Here is a 19314-nt window from a genome sequence, read left to right on the forward strand (position 1 = left end):
CCTCTGGTACACACACACACATATATACATGTATATATACACATATATACATGTGTGTATATATATATATATATATACACACATGTATATAAATGTATATACACATATATACACGTGTATATATACATGTGTGTATATATATATATATATATATTTATATATATATATATACACACATGTATATAAATGTATATACATATACACACACACACCGACACACGTATATACATGTATATATATATATATATATATACTATTCGTATCATTATCATTATGTTATTATATTATCATTATATGATTTTAATACATATACACACACACATATATATACATGTATATATATACACACATATACATGTGTATATATATATACACACATGTATATAAATGTATATATATATAAACATACACATGTATATACATATATATATATACACACACGTGTATATATATATATATATATATACACACACACACACGTATTTATATATATACACTATTCGTATCATTATCATTATGTTATTATATTGTCATTATATTATTTTAATTATTACCGGTATTATTATCATTGCTATTATTATCATTTTTTTATTATTACTGGTATTATTATTATTATCGCTATTATTATCATTATATTATGATTCTTATTATTGCTGAATTATATTATTATTGTTGCTTTTGCTATTAATATTACATTGTTATTATCATAATTATATCACTATCATTATTATTATTATTATTATTATTATCATTGTAGACATAGGATTTGCTGTCTCTAACCTTTTTGAATATCAGACTGTCAGAACAGCTTGCAGGAACTTACAGGATGCATCACATTCTTTCCATTTTTTTTGAGTGGCTCCCCTGAGGACTCAGACTTTGTTGTCAGCTGCAGGACACAGAACTTTGTTCCTCGTGGCTGTCCAGCTGTCCAAGAAACACCATATTTTTTGGAAAATCTTATTTGTATAATAAATCATCACATACAGACAGGGTGAACAGACACTGCAGTCACAAGTTGATCTGGCCTCCTTCTGCGACCAGGAGGTGGCTGTGTGTCCCTGTGAGGAGTGAAATAGGTGAGAGAGTCACCTGTGATCTGATTGGCATAGTGGAGTGACTGCCGCACTGGTATTTTTGTTTAAAAGGGCTCAATAGTTCCTCTATGTGATGCATGTTTACTCAGACAGGGAGAAGACATGAGTACGTGTTTTTAATAAAGGTTTATTAGAGATACACATTCTCAGGAAGAGCAACTCTCACCGTTCCTGTTTACAACGTCCTCTGTAACAACCAGCGACTCTGAAGATCTGACTTATTTCACTCATCTGGTTGGGAATGAGTGAAAAACAAATCCAACGTATTTTGAACACTATTTTTATATTAAATGCACTGGCCTTAACAAAGGCACTGGCAAGTGAAATAAGTCAGCGACTGACATGTTTAATCAAACAGCAGCCTGAACACGTATCAGGTATGTTTAACACAGAGAAAACAACATTGCGTAGGGGTCGGGGTCGGTGCCGAAGGAGTGGCAAACAGGTGTGGTGGTCCCTCTCTTTAAGAAAGGGGACCAGAGGGTGTGTGCCAATTACAGAGGTATCACACTACTCAGCCTGCCTGGGAAAGTCTACTCCAAGGTGCTGGAAAGGAGGGTCCGGCCGATTGTCGAACCTCAGATTGAAGAGGAACAATGCGGATTCCGTCCTGGTCGTGGAACAACGGACCAGCTCTTTACTCTGGCAGGGGTCTTGGAGGGGGCCTGGGAGTACAATCTCCCAGTCCACATGTGTTTTGTGGATCTGGAGAAGGCGTACGACCGGGTCCCCCGGGATGTTCTGTGGGAGGTGCTGCGGGAGTATGGGGTGAGGGGGTCCCTTCTCAGGGCCATCCAATCCCTATATTCTCAAAGCGAGAGCTGTGTGCGTATACTCGGAAGTAAGTCGGACTTGTTCCAAGTGGGTGTTGGCCTCCGCCAGGGCTGTGCCCTGTCCCCAATCCTGTTTGTGATTTACATGGACAGGATTTCAAGGCGCAGTCGTGGTATGGAGGGGCTACAGGTCGGTGACCTTAAGATCGCATCACTGCTTTTTGCAGATGATGTGGTCTTGATGGCATCATCGGCTGTAGATCTACAACGCTCACTGGATCAGTTCGCAGCTGAGTGTGAAGCGGCAGGGATGAGGATCAGCACCTCTAAATCTGAGGCCATGGTTCTCAGTAGGAAACCGGTGGATTGCCTACTCCAGGTGGGGAATGTGTCCTTGCCCCAAGTGAAGGAGTTCAAGTACCTCGGGGTTTTGTTCACGAGTGAGGGGATGATGGGGCGGGAGATTGACAGGAGAGTCGGCGCAGCGGGTGCGGTGTTGCATGCGCTTCACCGCATGGTTGTGACGAAGAGGGAGCTGAGCCGAAAGGCAAAGCTCTCGATCTACCGGTCAATCTTCGTCCCTACCCTCACCTATGGTCATGAGCGATGGGTCATGACCGAAAGAATGAGATCGCGGGTACAAGCGGTCGAAATGGGTTTTCTTCGCAGGGTGGCTGGGGTCTCCCTTAGAGATAGGGTAAGAAGCTCAGCCATCCAGGAGGGACTCGGAGTAGAGCTGCTGCTCCTCTGCGTGGAAAGGAGCCAGTTCAGGTGGTTTGGGCATCTGATGAGGATGCCACCAGGGCGCCTTCCTAGGGAGGTGTTCCTGGCACGGCCAACTGGGAGGAGACCTAGGGGTAGACCCAGGACCAGGTGGAGGGATTATATCTCTTCTCTGGCCTGGGAGCGCCTGGGGATTCCCCAGTCAGAGTTAGCCGATGTGGCCGGGGAAAGGGATGTCTGGGGCTCGCTACTGAAGCTGCTGCCCCCGCGACCCGATTTTGGATAAGCGGTTGACAATGGATGGATGGATGGAGAATTTGTATTTGGGTAGTAAAACCAGCATTTTAAAAAATTCCAAGCACCCTGTATCATAGCTACATGTGTGACGTTTTTAACAAATCAATACGTTTTATAATCGGTCCAAAATTCGGCAAATAATTCTACTTTGAGATTGAGGAGTAACTCTGTCCTTCGTAGGTTGATGCACCGCTGCCTCTGCTAGCCCTGTTCCAAGATTGCGGCGCTGTAGGCACACCCCTCCACAGTCGATGCGGCGTCTATGTATATATGTCTATGCCTTCAACTGTTGTTAAGCTGCTGATGCTAACTTTAGCTGTAACTGACTTACCCTAACTCTTTGTTTATTCAAAAGAAGGAAGTTCAACGTAACATAAAGCTAAAGTGCAAATGCTCATCTATGATTATAGAGGAATAAGTAAATTATAAACTAGCTTTGGGCTCATCCTTTAAACTGACATTCAGGGGTTTTCATATTCTGATGAAATTAATATTGTAAATTATTGAATTCTCTTATTAACTGTGAAAAGGGAGTGAGCTGTCAGACAAGACTAACAAACAGCCCACCTGGTCTCTTCAAAACAAAGTTGTAGTTTTGTCTCCAGACGCTCAGACAAAGATTAACTGACAGTAACCAAATGTCCTGTCCAGACAACATGTACACACTGAAGTGGTCTACTGCAAACCAAAATGTGTGAAGGGACGTCTCTACACACACACACAATGAATGCTGGCCCTGAGAGCTCAACACACTGTGACTGAAGACAAACATGCAATATAGATAAAACACAAGAAAAGTAAAAGAAATAACACCTGTGCATTATTGAAAAATCAACTAAATAGAGAAAACAGAACAATATGCAGAGATGCACAGATGGTAACAGACACTTGTCAAAATAGTTGAGATCCATTTACCCCAGTATGTACACACACACACACACACACACACACACAGACAGTGTCAGGAAAGTTGGGATTCATACACTCCTGCCAGACACATGTTAGATCATTATGAAATTGTTAGCCGTCATCAAGGGACTATTAGTCATTGAACGGAGAGATGGTGGGAAAATGTCCTAATAAGGACATAAAACCGTGCCACCGTCCAAAGCAAGAGAGAAGCGTTATGAAATCTTATTCAAGGGGTTATTAACCAGTGAATGGAGAGATGCTGAAAACATGTCCTAATAAGGACACAAAACCAAGCCAGTGTCCGAAGTGTATATAACCTGAGGAGCACGGACTAAAGTTCGCTTCTTCCACTCGCTCAAGCCTTGAAGAAACACCTGAGACGGAGAATGTGAGCAGCCTTAACATCGCAGAAAGGACTTCAAGAAATCTTTAGCAGAAACAGACCAAGGACTTAAGAGCACAACGGATTAACCATTTTTGCCAACATGCTGTGGATTACAATTTGGATACTGGAGTACTTTTGTTCACTTTGCTGGAGTGAAGTTTGGACATTGAGGAAGTTACGAGAACTCGGCCGGGGTTGTGATTTGCCTCAGGGACTTGGACTTTCAGCAGGAAGAGAAAGGCAAGCCTTGGATAGACCTGACCTTCTCCATCTCACCTACATTTAATTAGTTCTAACCAGGCCGCAGCTCTTTAAGATTTATTTGTCAGTTAAGTATTGTGATCTATCAATAAGTATTTTTGATAATGATTGATAGTAATTGAAATAAGTATTGCACTGTATGCTTTGCCCTTGCTAAAATCTATGCAATCCATAATATAGTTAAAGTTAAAGTTGTGGACATTGATTTTATGTCTCTTTGATGGAAGTAAAAGTCAGGTGTTAAGTGTGCATAATATCTTAAAGGTTCTTAAAAGTTACTCTAGCCTACCAAATTGAAACAGTCCCTTTTGAAAATCCAACCTAGCACCATACATAAATACCATAAATAATTTCCCAGTCTGGGATCATTAAAGTAATTCTATCCATCTATCTATCTATACCACTATCTATACCAAGTGCACTGATCATTTAGAGGAGAGCTGCCATAACGTGCATGGCTGGTGGCCGTATCTGACTCAAGGGCTATTCATGTTAGGTGCCAAACCAGAGGAAGCAGGGTAGACGTTCGGATTAAGGCAGCTAGGCGAGTCTCCTCATCACCAGCTTAAGCAATCCCTATTTAAATTCCCAGTTTTTAAGCAACCTCTTGTAGGTTCAGGGATCTAACCCTTTAAACGGAGAGCTGGTCGAGTACCTTCTGGACAAGGGGAAAGTTCGGGATCTAACACACTGTTTCCAGGGGACGCTAAAAAGTGATGAACACAGCTGGGGCACGCTTGATGTTGCCGTGGTTTATGACTCATGAAGTTATTAAAGTCTAGTCTGTAAGAGGTTAAAGTGGTAAAGCTGTTTTGGTAGGTTAATAATGGTGTCCCACCTGTGTTCATATCTTTTTAGTGTCCTCTGGAAACAGTTTCTGTTGTCAAATGTGATATTTGCAGAGTTTCTGTATTTGGTTTTGCTTTCTATATTTGCGCCACGTTTCTTTATTTGATTTGTTTTGGAGTTTTGAGAAAAAGTTTGAATTCTGGGGGAAAATTCAAATTTTGAGAAAAAAAAAAAAACTTCTGAAAAAAGTCTGAACTCAGAACTCAATTTTTTTTTTTACATTTTATTTTACAGTGGCTGTAATCCTCTTCTGTAAAAAGTGAGATTTCTCCCCATTGCTGCAGAAAAATGTAACCAAATTGATCTATCACAAACCTGTGATCGAGTCAGACATCAGGAAGAAGATCCAAAGACAACGATGAACTAACTTATGAAGGAAGTGATTTGATGTAAGGTCAAAGATCAGGATAATATAAATAGTTTACTAATTTTGCAGTGAAATGTAACCAAATTTAAACCTGTGATAGAGTCAGAAATCAGGAAGACGATGGACTTGATTTGACGTATGGTCAAAGATCAGGATACTGGATAAAGTTTGAATTCTGAGAAAAAGTTTGAATTCTGAGATTGAACTCAGAATTCTTGGGAAAAAAGTTTAAAATCTGAGAAAAAACCATTAGAACTGAGAAATAATTAATATTCTGAGCAAAAATATCAAATTTTGATAAGGAATATCAAATTCTGCAAAATAAGTTTAAATTCTGAGAAATACATTTGAATTTTGTTTTTCAACCTTCTCAGGTGAATTCATTTCCTTTGGAGAGTTTGTTTTTAACATAAACACAAACAACAAACACACGGCAAAAGAGATAAAATATCCAACAAGGAAGAGGAGTGCTTGATGTAACATGATTCTGGTTAAATTCATTGTTACAGATCAGCACCAGACCCTGATAATTTTGTCTCATACAAACCTTCAATCTGAACAATGTTGGTCAGATTGAAGAAATATTGCTCATGTAAAACAAGTGACGCAGGATCAAAATGTACCAAATTTATTTCAAAATCATGTTCATCATACAGATCTGTAGCCATTTACCGAGTGTTAAAAAAAAGATAAACTTAAAAATAGTAATAATATAAAAACACATTATTTGTTGCTCAAGTTTAAAACATTTGTTCAAAAAGTAATCAAATGTAAAAAGTTACAAGTACAGTAGTCACATATTATTTTTAACAGGCTAACTAGTTCAAAAGTAACCTCCCTAATATACATATCAAAGCTTTGAGTCGAGTATAAAACATCCAAGGTCATGTTTTTATATATTATAATATTCTTTCATACTTGAGCTCTGACAGTTCTGACAACGAGGAAGCTAAATCAAAACACAATTTAAACAACATTAAAACAAAATAAAAAATGTATCCAAGTGTGTTCTTTATGATTTCATTGTTTTTGCTTGACACATCTCTCTTAATATAAAACTGAATATTTACATGGAAGAAAACAATAAGATAAACTGTAATAATTCTCCTCTGAATCCGCTGCTGTAAGAGTTTAAGGAGCTTTTGTACTGTCAACACTTCAGACATCCATAAAGAAAATCCTGAAAATATATATGATGCAAAAGACAAAAGTTTTAGGAGCTTCATTTACTTTAAGTTGTCACTCTTTTCATTTGAGGCGGCTGATGTCGGATCAGCTGATGGAAGCGAGTTCATTACTAAAAGTGCTTCGCTGTTGGAGCAGTACATTCAAGATGCTGGACATTTACTGGGTCCAACATCTTCTGCTCCACCTCCAACTCTTAATGACGAGACAGTAAAAATAAAGTATAAAAGTCGTAAAAAATATATTAAAAAGAAGTCAAACAAAAAATCCTGAAGAAAAAGTACATTCATGCAAATCCAGGTGGATGAAAGGATGTTTACCCTTCATTCTTCTCAGTGTGCTGCTTATAGTCCTCATCTTTCTGTGGTGATTAGACTACATTTGTTTATCTTCAGTGGAGCCTCTATTTGTTACAGATCAAATAAATGTTCGAATGTACAGTCAGCTTCCTGCTGTCCTCTCATCTCAGTGTCAAATGTTCATGTTGTGTTCAAATCAACAGTCTTTCACTTTTATGGTTCGCTCCGTTATCCAGATTCCTCAAGCTCAGAGATGAGAGGCCTCATACTCCTCATGCTTTGAAGGATTTCGTAGAGGGTGTCTTTGCCTCTTGTGCCGACATTTATCATTAAGTCAATAATTTCCCTCATCTGGTCGTATGTGGTTGATAAAACCCTGATGGTATCATACTGCTCTTTTGAGATCAGCTGTCTTTCCCGGAGTTTATCCAGGATGGTTCCTGTGTCCCTCACTCTGTTAATCAGAGCTGTCCGATGGCGTTCCACGAAATGCTGACCTGAGGCTGTGGTGACAGATGAAAACAGAGCAAACACACAGTAAACTGTAGGAAGTTATCATACTGTATGTTTAAAGAACTCAAGTCTCAATCCTGTGATTTATTTTTGCATAATGAATCTCTTGTCTTACCTTGTTCACGATCAGAGCGTTGACTCTTGTAGTCCCCTGAAATAAAACACAGGTCACGATGCTGATTAGTTAATGGATACAGCTTATAGATTTTTTGCATTAAATTCTCTATGCAGAAGGCCCTTTGCTTTGTTACAGAGTGAACATCTATCTATAAATACAAGGAATCTCTGTCTGTCTGTGTGTGTATGTGTGTTCCTCAAATATCTCTGCGGATCAGGATCAGACTGACCTGAGAGTTTCAACATGGCTGCTGCGTGGTTCAAGGGTGTGCTATTTCTCATTTGTTTGGACTGCAATGATACCGTCAATAAATTATTTCATAAATGCTTTACAAATTCCCCGAGCATTGTCCACCGGAGCCACTACAGTCACGTGCGCACCAGAGCCAATCACTGCACACCGTGGCCACGCGTGCACCAGAGCCAATCACTGCCGAGCCCACCGTGACCCCCCACCTTAAGAAACAAGCGGATTTATACCTGCAGCGGCGCGAGCTGGACCGTGATTTTGCCGGCGGTTCGGTCCCGTTCTGTTCTGTTCTGTGCATCTAAACTGACTGTTGTGGATTAATGAGATTAAACGAGTCCGGGCCGAGTCTGTTCGGGTCCGAGGAGATCTGGAGATGCGCGGACAACAAAGTGGAATCGGAATCTGTGGATGTTCGTGTGTAGCTAGCCGCTAGCTACACGGCCCACCTCCCGAGGCAACGGACCGGAAGCATCGGCACGTCCAAAACCGGACCTAGGGTAAATAATGTCCGCCACGCTTTATCGCGAACATCGCCGTCACGTTTGCTTTGTGTCTGGTGCAGGAAGAAACGGTAAAAACGGGCTTTTGTCACGAAAGTGTCCAAGCAGCAAGTTTGGTTGTTGAGGAACAGGAAGTTGTGGGAGGGACCTAGGCGGATGATTGACAGGCAACGACGGTCGGTGTGTGTGAGAGTTGAGAGATTTGTGACATTTAGCGTGTTTGGAGTGTGTAGTTAGTGTGTTATGTAGTGTTTGGTGTGGTGTGTTTAGTGTGTAGTGGAGTCGGTTTTTTGTTTAATGAGTCAGAATAATGAGGAGAAGCTGAATGTGGAGCAGGCAGTCCAGCTATTTATTCAGCTGGAAGGAGCACAGGCAGACCTGAGCATTGCCTGCATTTAAATGTAAATAGTTACATATCACTTTGTACATTTTTTAAATGTGTGCACAAATTTAGATAAACAACAATTTATATTTGCATTATCAGTAAAAAAAAAAAAAAAAAAAAATGGTTTGTTAAACATATTTGTGGTTTTCACAGTAAAAAAAATCTAACTTTTTCTACTCGGATTCATGTTTTTTTTGTGATTTTAGGTCCATTGTGTTAATACAGTATGTCAAAATAAAAAAAATAACTGTACAGTCACACATGTGAGGTTGTGCTGAAAATAATGACACCAAGTAAATAGCTTTTAAGATGAAATATAATGGCAAAATCAAAATTATAGCTGCTGCGCAGCACGGGCTATTTTTTGGCAAAATTAGGCAATTCTGAGCAACAAACAGGAGAATAGGAAGACAAGACAGTTGACAACCATGTTCACTTTGGACGACTTGAGGCTTGAACTCACAACTTCTGGAACCAAAGACTGTCATCTATCGCTCTGAGCTAATTGGCAAGTGGCATTATAACAGTGGCTTGACAAATTGATTAAGCCATTCACTGTTGTGCAGGCAGATTTGAAACCACTGTAAAAAATTCAGTTATCAAGACAAAAATCTGAAAATACACATATTGCAGCATGGAGATGTTAGTAATTTGTTTTTAAAAATTATTAATTTGCTCCATAAGTGAATAACTAATGTTTAAAAATGCTGCTTGCATTGACTGCAATTATTCACATGAGAGCAGAATTCAAAATGTTCTCAAAAATTCAGTTTTTGAGATAAAATTCTGATATTTGCCAAACTTCATCATGACTCCAAAATATTCTAAATTTTTTTCAGGAAGATTGAAAATGTATTTAGCAAGAATTTGATAGTATATGTTTACAGTACTGTTTACGGTCAAACATTTTATGCACTGTAGGCTTAATTTTTGATGAATCAAAAATCCGAGAAACAAGTTTTGTGTTTGGTGACAATTGAGCAAAAATTGTGGGAGGAGATAGGTTTTATAAGTTTTACAGGTTTTGAAAAAAACTGAGTGATTGACTTCATAATTTGTAATGAGTGGACTAAAGTTTCAGCAGTATTGGGGCTACAGTTTGGTGAAAGTTTCAAAACTGTAGCATGTACTGTTGATTTTGTAGGTATTTTAAAAATTTTAAATTTAAACGCTTATTGTGCCCCCCCCCCCAGGAGGACTATTAACATGTCCTTGGAATTAAGTAAATCTGGCATGGGGCCGGACATTTCTGTAAAGTTTGGTGAGTTTTCGCCCTTGGGAAGTATGACTTCCTTGGAAGAAAGAAAGAAAGAATTCCTAGGAATACAATAGTGTCCTGGCAGCTTAGCTGCCCGGACCCTAAATAGTCAAAAACAGCCAATTATACCCTGGAATATCGGATTTCACAACAAACCTAAATATCCCTGACGTCCCACCTTCAAACACAGCCTCATTTGGCCATCCATGAAAAAGCTCCTTAACCTCCCACTTTTTTATAGGAATACACTTTTCTTACGGGCACTGCACTAGTTTAGATTAAATGAGCAGTTTGGAAGATTTTTTATTATTATTTATTCTTTTATAATCTTTTTTTATTATAAAAATAAACTAAATTTAACAAAAGACTATGAAGAAACAGTAGTTTTTACAAAAAAAAACAAAAGGTGTGTGCACATGAATTAATTGAAAACTGCTGTAAAAAACACTCACCTTTTCTTATAGTGCAGGTCCAGACTGTGTCCCTTCTGCTATTTTTCTTTCCCTCACTTTCGAGTCTCAGGTCGAACTCACCGTCTGCACTTCTGAGGAACACCTCAAAGTAATTTGGCATCCTCCTCTCATATGTGAGCTTTAATTTCTGTGGAGAATATATTGTGTTAAAAGGCAACAATCCACGGCTCTACATTCACAAAGTTAGAATATAAGTGGTCAAACATAGCAAGGTCTTTTACTTCAATTTTAAATATGTTTTTCTGATCTTTGATATTTGTTAACACTGAGCCCTGTAAGTAAAACGATTAAATACTTACTTCTGGACTGATTTTAGCAGTGTCCTTGTCTGCTGTGAGGAAGAAATTATCCTGCATTTGAAGAGACTTGTCTGGGTTTGGTTTGGGGATTATTATCGATCCATATGATTTCTCCTTTTTCTCCACTTTCTGTGAAATAAATGTAAACTCATAATAGCAGCCATAATGGTTTTGATGTGTGTTTTGACGTTTTTTGTTTTCATCGATGTATTCATTTTTTGTTTATTATTGTGAAAAAATTAAATACACACCTCTTGTACAACAGGATCGGGTGGCACCAGGTAAACATGCAATGTGAGGAATTCCTTTTTCGTCTTGTATATTAACGCCTCATAGTGAACCTTGACTTGGAAGCCCAGTCTCACCCGGATCATGACCCCTGTTGGAGAGAAAGTTGGCTGGCATAACTTGACATGGGATGATGTCACTTGAGACGCTTTTTCCACAAAATCTCCAAAAGTATCCACATGTAGGACTGCAAACATGTCCGATATTGTGGAGTCGTGATCTAAAAAAAAAGACAGAACAAAAACAAAATGAATCTTAGTGTTTGGTGAGAAGAAAGTGATTGAATTTATTTCTATTTATTCATAGAAACAATATTCATCATACTTGCATGTCCACTTACCTATCCAGTGTGGCAGATGCACTTCCTCCATCTTTCCACTTGTGACTGTGATGTCTAGTAGTGGTCCTGCTGGCATGTAATCCACACATGAAGGCTTCTCCCTGTGTTCATCCCATGAGCTGAAGTGGTATTTGAAGCTGACCTTCTTCTTACAAACCCAGCGCAGAGAAGAGACGCTGCACTCAAAGTGACCTGCTTCAGACTGGAGGCTTATTTTGTGAAAGTGGAAACAAATGACTACATTAGAAAAATTTACAGTAAATTCTGAATTAACACAGAATGTCTTGTTTTGAATTGGAACAAGCAGCATCATGACGACACACAAAACACTACAGAACGAATTTCTGTGAACAATTCTGTTCAGGTCTTCACCTTTTCCAATGAAAAACAGAGGGCAGAGGTGCCTTGATCCAAAGTATGTCTTATATGTATTTTCATAAGAGCAGTGCATACGATGAATTAATTCACTAAGGTCAAAGTCACATTTGCCTTGGCTGTCAGTAGGCCAGTACAAGAGGAGGGCTAACATGTGTTGTTCAGGCCCATCGTTGGGGTTCAGGGGCATTTTCTGTCTAAACTCACCTAGAAACTTGTGGAAACTACGGGAATACATTATTCCCACATGCCTTAATATGATATGAGCAAAGATGTAGTTGATCAGAGCTGTTATCGAATTTTTGCATTCAACGATTTTTTTCCAACGTGCAGTTATCTCTTTAAGCTCTGATTCACTGTATTTTCTGTCAAGACATGAGAGTACTGCAGCAGAGGTGCCAGCCTGGTTTTGTTTGAGTTTCTGGATGAATTCAGCCCCTTTTTCTTTGACGTGTTTTGGTGGCGAGTCTCCAACATACTTCCTGTAACAGTCTGAGGTGTCTCTAGGTATGTATGTGGCATCATCTTTCATCATGTCAGGCTTCGAGTAAGTCAAATATTTATTGAAGAAGTCACATTTTTTCTCAACCTCGTCTCTGAGGCTGATAATCAGAACATTAAATCTGAAGAGTTTCCTGTCTCCGAGTAATTCCAGGACAGAGCCCATGGGCACAGCCTTTGTGAGAACCCTTTTCCAGGTTTCATTCTGACTGACAAGTCGGTCATACACAAGGTTGCAAACCTGCAGGTAACCAAACTGCCCTCTGGTGTTAAAAACATGGGAGACTTTGGTCTTGCCATCTTCTTTCATGTCTGTCTCCTGTTTGTTATCAGCAAGTCGTTCTTCATCTTTGAAAGCGTCGATGGCCTTTGTGGCCAGTTGCAAAATTTTTCTTGGTTTGACAGGAGAGTCTGTGTTCTTCAAGTGGTTCTTGTGGACTTGGCCCAGTGTATCAGCAATGAATGAATTTTGGGGATCTCTTTGCTTTGCTCTGCTTGCCCACAATTCTGCTTGATTGTAGTCTTTTAGTTCTATGTAGTACAATCGTGCAAGTGCTTGTGGAAAATATGGATCTTGATCAAATTTCTTTGATGCCAGCTTTAATACTGATGCACTCTCAGTTTCGCTCTCCTTCTTTTGAATATCTAAAATCAGTCTAGAAAATCTTTCTGGTTCTTCTGTGATCTCTGTACTGTTGATTGGGTTCTCTTTTATTTTCATTTCTCTTTTGGTCAGCATGTCTTTGACAAAACCAAGCAAAAATGGAGGAACCTCATCTCTGCACAAATGGTTCAAGATGTTTCTTGCTGTGTCACTTCTGGTCACACCTGCCTCAGCCATCAGTTCAGTACAACACTGTGCTATCATTGGGTGAGCCATGCGAACTCTGTTTTCTGTATCTTGTTGGAAGGTGATGATGAGATTACTAAAGGGCTTCATTCTGTCCTCCAGTGGAAGTTCCCCAAATCTGTAGTCTTTATGTTTGAATAAGTCCAGGCATTGATTCTCCAGGAGATATGAGCCTGGTACATAGGCATTCAGCAGGGATAGGAAGCCAACAAGCTGGATCCTCTTTGGTCTTTTTGCTCTTGGGACAGGACAGATTACTTTGCACGCTTGTTTGACGTAATATTGAGAGAAATTAGTTTGCAATATGTTGAAGCCATGGAACTGTTTGCATTGTTTACTACCGAACCTTCTGTGGAGCTCCTCCTTCTTCTCATTGAATTTTTGCTTCTCTGTGTCAGAAAGTGCTGGTTTTAGGACGACATGGTCACTCTGTAGAAGTGCATTCTTTCTAACGCAGCTGAAGAAAATCACCACAGGCATAAAGGTGTCTATACTCTGTTCAGCAATCTCCATCATAATGCTGTCTTGCAGGTTTTCCAAAATCTGGTCATCATTCAGTAACAGCAGCACAGTGTTCTGGTGGCCTCGACTGCCAGCTGTGAAAAGGTTCACCACCTCCTTCGCTACTTTTGTGATGTCTGAGGATGACCCTGTTAAAACGGCACACCTGAACGTTTTCCTCATGTCCCACAACACCTGCATAGCCAGTGTGGTTCCCCCACATCCTGTCTGGTGGTACAGTTTAACCGTGGATATCCCAGGGCGTTTCCTCCTTTGGGCAGTTTGTACTGCAAGTGTACTGTATCCATCCCGTTTGATAAAAGGAGTTCCTATGCCGTCTGACTCCAACTGTTCACTTATGTAAAAGTTTAACCATTTGGGTGGGGCCCCTCTGTAGAAGTTTTCTTCTGTCTGCTCAAGAAGACTTGGATCAAAAGATTCTCCTTCGAACTGATTTGCATAGAGAACATCCAACAGAATGAGGGAATCTCTGATTTCACTTCCCACATAAATTTCCCCCCTTTTAGCCGTGGACAGGGCTGGTCCATTTGCCATCTCACACTTTCAGTTTCCTGTACCTGAATGAAAAATATAATTTTAAGTTTTTTAGCTTAGACTGAACTGTTGGCAATGGTTAACAAAGATTTTATCAACATTTTTGGAGATTATAATCTAACCAACAAGCTCTCACTTCCAATTTGTCAAGTGTAGCAACTTGTTCAGTGGCCTTAAACAGGAACTTTGGCCAATTTTCAAGCAACTTTTTATAATTACAATTACCAGTGTTTAACTTCACTCCAGTGAGCCTGCGCCTCGAGACCCAATTTTTTTTGCCAGCAAACATCCACCAAAACATGACATTTTGTGGTTGTAGGGCAAGCTGGCTTTGAAGCAAATTGTGTCATTACATCATCACTTGATGCACAGAGGCCCAAAATTTTACACTGTGAAAGAAGTGCCTGTAAAACATGTCACAACTCCCATTAAATGACTCAATTTATGATGAGACTTTGAGCCATTTTTTCCGATAACGTCTGTAAAGCCTAGAAGGAGGTTGCACCATGAAATCATTTTATCTCTATTCAAGTTTTTTGTAGTTAAACCGGAGGTTAGCTGGCTTGGTTGACAAAAGTCTTGTGTGCATGCTGTATGGCCCCACAACATGGATGATCTGTGTAAATTTGTACCTGCAAAGTCAAAATATTTTGGCTTCATGCACTGTTGTGCAGCTGTCATAGGAATGAACAGGGTTCTGTCAAGATTTAATTGTTATATGCAGGGCTTAATCCCACCAGAACAGGATCTGAGACCTCGGAGATTGGGCCAGGCACCTATTTGACCTCCTTTTGACACTATCAAAGTCTCCAAATACATTTTGTGTAATAGACCTATTTGATGTTATCTACACAATCCTTTTATTTCCCAGTAAAGTTTCTCAAAAATCGCTTGTTTACCTATGTTTGAGGAATCGAATTGACACTATAGCCTAACTTGCATCTCCCCAGAAATGTGACTGCGGTCCACTTGGAAGTTTCTTTTCCGGTGTAGTTTCCCCAATAAACACGCTGCACACTTAAGGTGTTGTGGTCCTCCTATACGAGCGGCTGCTGGTCTTTCTGTATGGTTGGCCCTCCCTGCAGACCTGACTTTTGGCAGGTCACCTGTTGGCTCTCTGTAGCCCGAAGACACAGCTGTGAGCTGAGGGTGTCGGTGTGTTGGGAGAGTACAGCTGAAAATCAGTTCACCGCCACCAGTTACGCATACACAGCCGTGCACATGTATAAACGCTCAGTATGGCCCCCCCAAGCATTGTCCATTGTGCCTCCAAGCTAATTTTTCTTGGTATATTTTATATGTTCTGTGACTTTTAGCTCCACTTGAGCCACCAGAACAGCACCCTGTCTGTATTCCAGGACCTCCTTATTTACAACTTAAGCACAGGTTATATGCATACTGTACAGCTGTTATATGCAAGAGCCATCTTCCTAGCAGTTAAGTCCTTCATTATAACTAAGACAGCCTACAAACCCCTCTAGCATCAGTTTTGGACGTGAGAGGCCATAGAATTTAATGGAACTCAGTTTGGAATGCAAATTTGGTGCCCATTCAATTCAATGAGTATTGCTCTCCTAGCATGAATACCAGAGACCTGTCTACACCACAACATCTCAGATCATGCTGTTACACTTGACTGGCTGTAACTGTAACATCAGCAACATTTATACTAATACTGTGAGGAAAAACAGGAGCAGAAAAAAGGTTGAGACAAAAAAAAGTATTCTGAGATGGGTCGTCTATTTTTCAGCGAGAACTGTAGGTGAGATTTTAACTGTCAATTTTACAGTAGTTTACTGCACTGTGCTAAACTACTTCACAGCAGTAACGTGAAGTCTAACTTAGCCCTTCAAAATAAAGGTTGCAGATAAACAGTTAACATATTATGACATATGACCTTTGGACTGTTAAATGTTCAACAGTTGCAGTTTGGTCAGTTTTAGGCAAAAAAAAAATAAAAATCCCTAAGTGGTTAGGGTTAGGGTTAGATATAGTAGCAAAATGTATCATTTGCATTTAACCACACATATTGTTGTAACCTTGCATTGCATTACCGTTCACAATTTCGTTTCATGTATTGACCAATAACCTCATGTTTAATTTCACCTTTTAGCACTGTGAAAATGACCCGTCCTGAGTGTGAACCGGTCAATTTACTTTTGAGCAGCGACCTTTCCGACTTATGAGTAGCTGTTTGTGCACAGTAGCACATTATGCTCCCCGAACGTACCTTGGGTACATCCAAGGTCATTTGGGTATTGTTTTATATTATACTACTGCTTCAAGAAGTGACACTGGAGGGTTGACTACAGTCTAAAACTTAGAAGTGCACAACTTTGGACCAGGGCTGCTGTATTTGACGTGTTGGCATTGAGAACAGGCTGGATTTAACTTAGAAACAAATCTGTTTGTAACCAGTTTAGATAGATAGATGGCTACTGTTTCGAAATTGGAAATTCAGTAGCTTACATATTATAAAAGAGTATAAAAAAAGATAGGAAAATAAAAGCCTAACCCTAGCTTCATCTCAAGCAGCTATGAAACCTGAGGTCAGTTATAACAATTCAGTAATATAAAACTGAAAGGGACCACTCTGCTGAATAATGCTGCTGCTGTGAGGACACTCAGTGACATAATGCATTGCTTCACTTGAAACCCCTGATCTTAACCATCAAAACTAAATGTCTCACCTTCTACAGTATATGTGTGTCTGAGTATATTTACAACACACTTAGAAAAACATCTTAACAATATTATGGAATTTCTCTTACCTTTTTCCATAGGAGGCAGAGGTCCCTGAAGTTTAGTGTGTTCACTGGAGTTCACATGAGACTGCTGTGAAAAGCTGCTAGTATCTGCTCTGGAGAAAACAGATGAAAAAAAATTAAATCAAAAATAAATCAAAAAATGCCACAAAACAGACTGGCAGACTTTTTTTTTTTTTTTAAGTAAACTAATATAACGAACCATAAAGGTAGTTGGGGTTAATATAACCAAGCTACGTGGGTGTGATGCAAGCAGAGATTTGCCAGACAAAGTAACCGTATGTGTCGATCAAAGAGTTTGTAAGAGTCATTCCAGGCCATAATGCTACGTCCTTTGAATCACAAAGTTCAGCAGGGAGTCACACCCTCCAAAACCATGCCAGGTTCTTTGTCACTGGGAGGGAACAGGATCACTTTATTATCTCAGCCATAAAGATAAATGATCACATTTGTTTAATAAGTAACTTGCCATGACATTTGAGAATGAAGCACTTTACAAAGTCACTTACATCAAATGTACGTTGCGATGTAATGGAGGAAATGTGCAGTAAAAATGACCACTGAGACTTCTTACCCTCTTTTCTAGTTTCTCCACCTTCCTTGATGCCCCATGCCCACCTCCCTCCTCCCTTCTACCCCACAACTTTAACAGCTACTGTGAAAAAGACAGATGACATGTGTTGATGCAGTTTGTTTGGTCAGTAATTTAAGTGTGGCTCTGGTGTAGATGGTGTGCTTCCTAGCTCTTTGTATCAGCTTCTGTGATTAAATAATGGTCAAGTTGCCAAAAAAAAAAATCTTTCAATCCATTTATTTTACATTACACCAAAAAAGAATCTCTCAAAATAACCAGCTTCACCGTCTCACGGTCAAAAAAACCATAAACCTCATTGTGCGCCACACCTGTTACAATTAGTCCTACACTTAAGTAGACTACCATGATTCCACACAGAGCCACCCTGGTCATCGTTAAGATGGCTTCAACATAATTAATGACGGTAAATGAAGAATCGTTGGGTTTTGGATCATTGGAGACAGCAAAGAGAGATCCGTAGGCTACTTGGCAGTGGCACGTTACGGTAGCCATATGTCTTAGAGCTTAGATCGGGCCCAAAATATCAAGCCCGACCCGACACCAGCCCGTGCACGTTGTGTCCGAACCCGGCCCGGCCCGGCCCGACTCATTGACTCATTGTAATTATGAGCCCGAGCCTGATTTAAACCCGACATTTTTTTAATTCGTGGGTTGTTATAACTGACGTTCTCAAGCTCCTTGTTGCACTTACAATCAGTGACGCTGGTAACAAAGTCCTTCTAGGCAGGGTTAGGCTGTTGCGCTGTTGCGCATGTTCGCATCCACCGGAATCACTGTGCCACCAACAGTTGCAAAAAGTCTGTAGTTTCGCACCACCCCATCTACTTTGAGAAGGTAATCTTCACTTATCACACTTCTTTGCGACCTCATCTCTGAGGCTGTTTATCCGATCTTTAAATCCGAAAAGTTTGTTGTCTCTGAGTAATAACAGGACAGAGCCCATGGGCACAGCCTTTGTGAGAACTCCTCTCCAGGTTTTGTTCTGACTGACTAGTTGGTCATACACGAGGTTGAAGACTTGCAGGTAACCAAACTGCCCTCTGCTGTTAAAAATACGAGAGACTTTGGTCTTGCCATCTTCTTTAATGTCTGTCCCCTGTTCGTTTTCAGCAAGTCGTTCTTCATCTTTGAAAGCGTTGATGGCCTTTGTGGCCAGTTGCAAAATTTCTCTTGGTTTGACATCAGACTTTTTGTTCTTCAAGTGGTTCTTATGGACTTGGCCCAGTGTATCAGCAATGAATGAATTTTGGGGATCTCTTTGCTTTGCTCTGTTTGCCCACAATTCTGCTTGATTGTAGTCTGTTAGTTCTATGTAGTAAAATCGTGCAAGTGCTTGTGGAAAATATGGATTTTTATCAAATTTCTTTGATGCCAGCTTTAATACTGATGCACTCTCAGTTTCGCCCTCCGTCTTTGAATATCTAGAATCAGTCTAGAAAATCTTTCTGGTTCTTCTGTGATCTCTGTACTGTTGATTGGGTTCTCTTTTATTTTCATTTCTCTTTTGGTCAGCATGTCTTTGACAAAACCAAGCTTAATTGGGGGGACCTCATCTCTGCACAAATGGGTCAAGAAGTTTCTTGCTGTGTCACTTCTGGTCA

General features: G+C 40.0%; 2 protein-coding genes across 2 annotated transcripts; both read right to left on the minus strand.

The window, feature by feature from the left end:
- Positions 1-6276: 6276 nt before the first annotated feature.
- Positions 6277-11817, minus strand: LOC115589574 (NACHT, LRR and PYD domains-containing protein 1b allele 2-like). Its single transcript, XM_030430549.1, has 6 exons — positions 11572-11817; positions 11195-11451; positions 10944-11072; positions 10624-10771; positions 7777-7812; positions 6277-7651 (listed from the first exon to the last, which is right to left on the minus strand). The coding sequence occupies exons 1-6, from the start codon at positions 11645-11647 to the stop codon at positions 7377-7379; spliced, it is 921 nt and encodes a 306-aa protein (XP_030286409.1). The 5' UTR covers positions 11648-11817; the 3' UTR covers positions 6277-7376.
- On the minus strand, positions 11782-17404 carry LOC115589380 (sterile alpha motif domain-containing protein 9-like). The gene is made up of 4 exons (XM_030430223.1): positions 17321-17404; positions 17125-17208; positions 11924-14376; positions 11782-11808 (listed from the first exon to the last, which is right to left on the minus strand). Exons 3-4 carry the CDS (start codon positions 14351-14353, stop codon positions 11782-11784), a joined length of 2457 nt encoding a protein of 818 aa, XP_030286083.1. The 5' UTR covers positions 14354-14376; positions 17125-17208; positions 17321-17404.
- Positions 17405-19314: the final 1910 nt, after the last annotated feature.

The sequence above is a fragment of the Sparus aurata genome, chromosome 10, assembly GCF_900880675.1.
Source record: "Sparus aurata chromosome 10, fSpaAur1.1, whole genome shotgun sequence".
Classification (NCBI taxonomy): domain Eukaryota; kingdom Metazoa; phylum Chordata; class Actinopteri; order Spariformes; family Sparidae; genus Sparus; species Sparus aurata.

Coding starts and splice junctions, on each gene's coding strand:
- LOC115589380 (XM_030430223.1), bottom strand. CDS start 14,353: ATGGCAAATGGACCAGCCCTGTCCACGGCTAAAAGGGGGGAAATTTAT. Junction 11,809..11,923: donor GTGAAGACCTGAACAGAATT/GTTCACAGAAAT, acceptor TTTCTAATGTAG/TCATTTGTTTCCACTTTCAC.
- LOC115589574 (XM_030430549.1), bottom strand. CDS start 11,647: ATGCCAGCAGGACCACTACTAGACATCACAGTCACAAGTGGAAAGATG. Junction 11,452..11,571: donor GCATCTGCCACACTGGATAG/GTAAGTGGACAT, acceptor CTTTTTTTTTAG/ATCACGACTCCACAATATCG. Junction 10,772..10,943: donor CTGCTAAAATCAGTCCAGAA/GTAAGTATTTAA, acceptor TATTCTCCACAG/AAATTAAAGCTCACATATGA.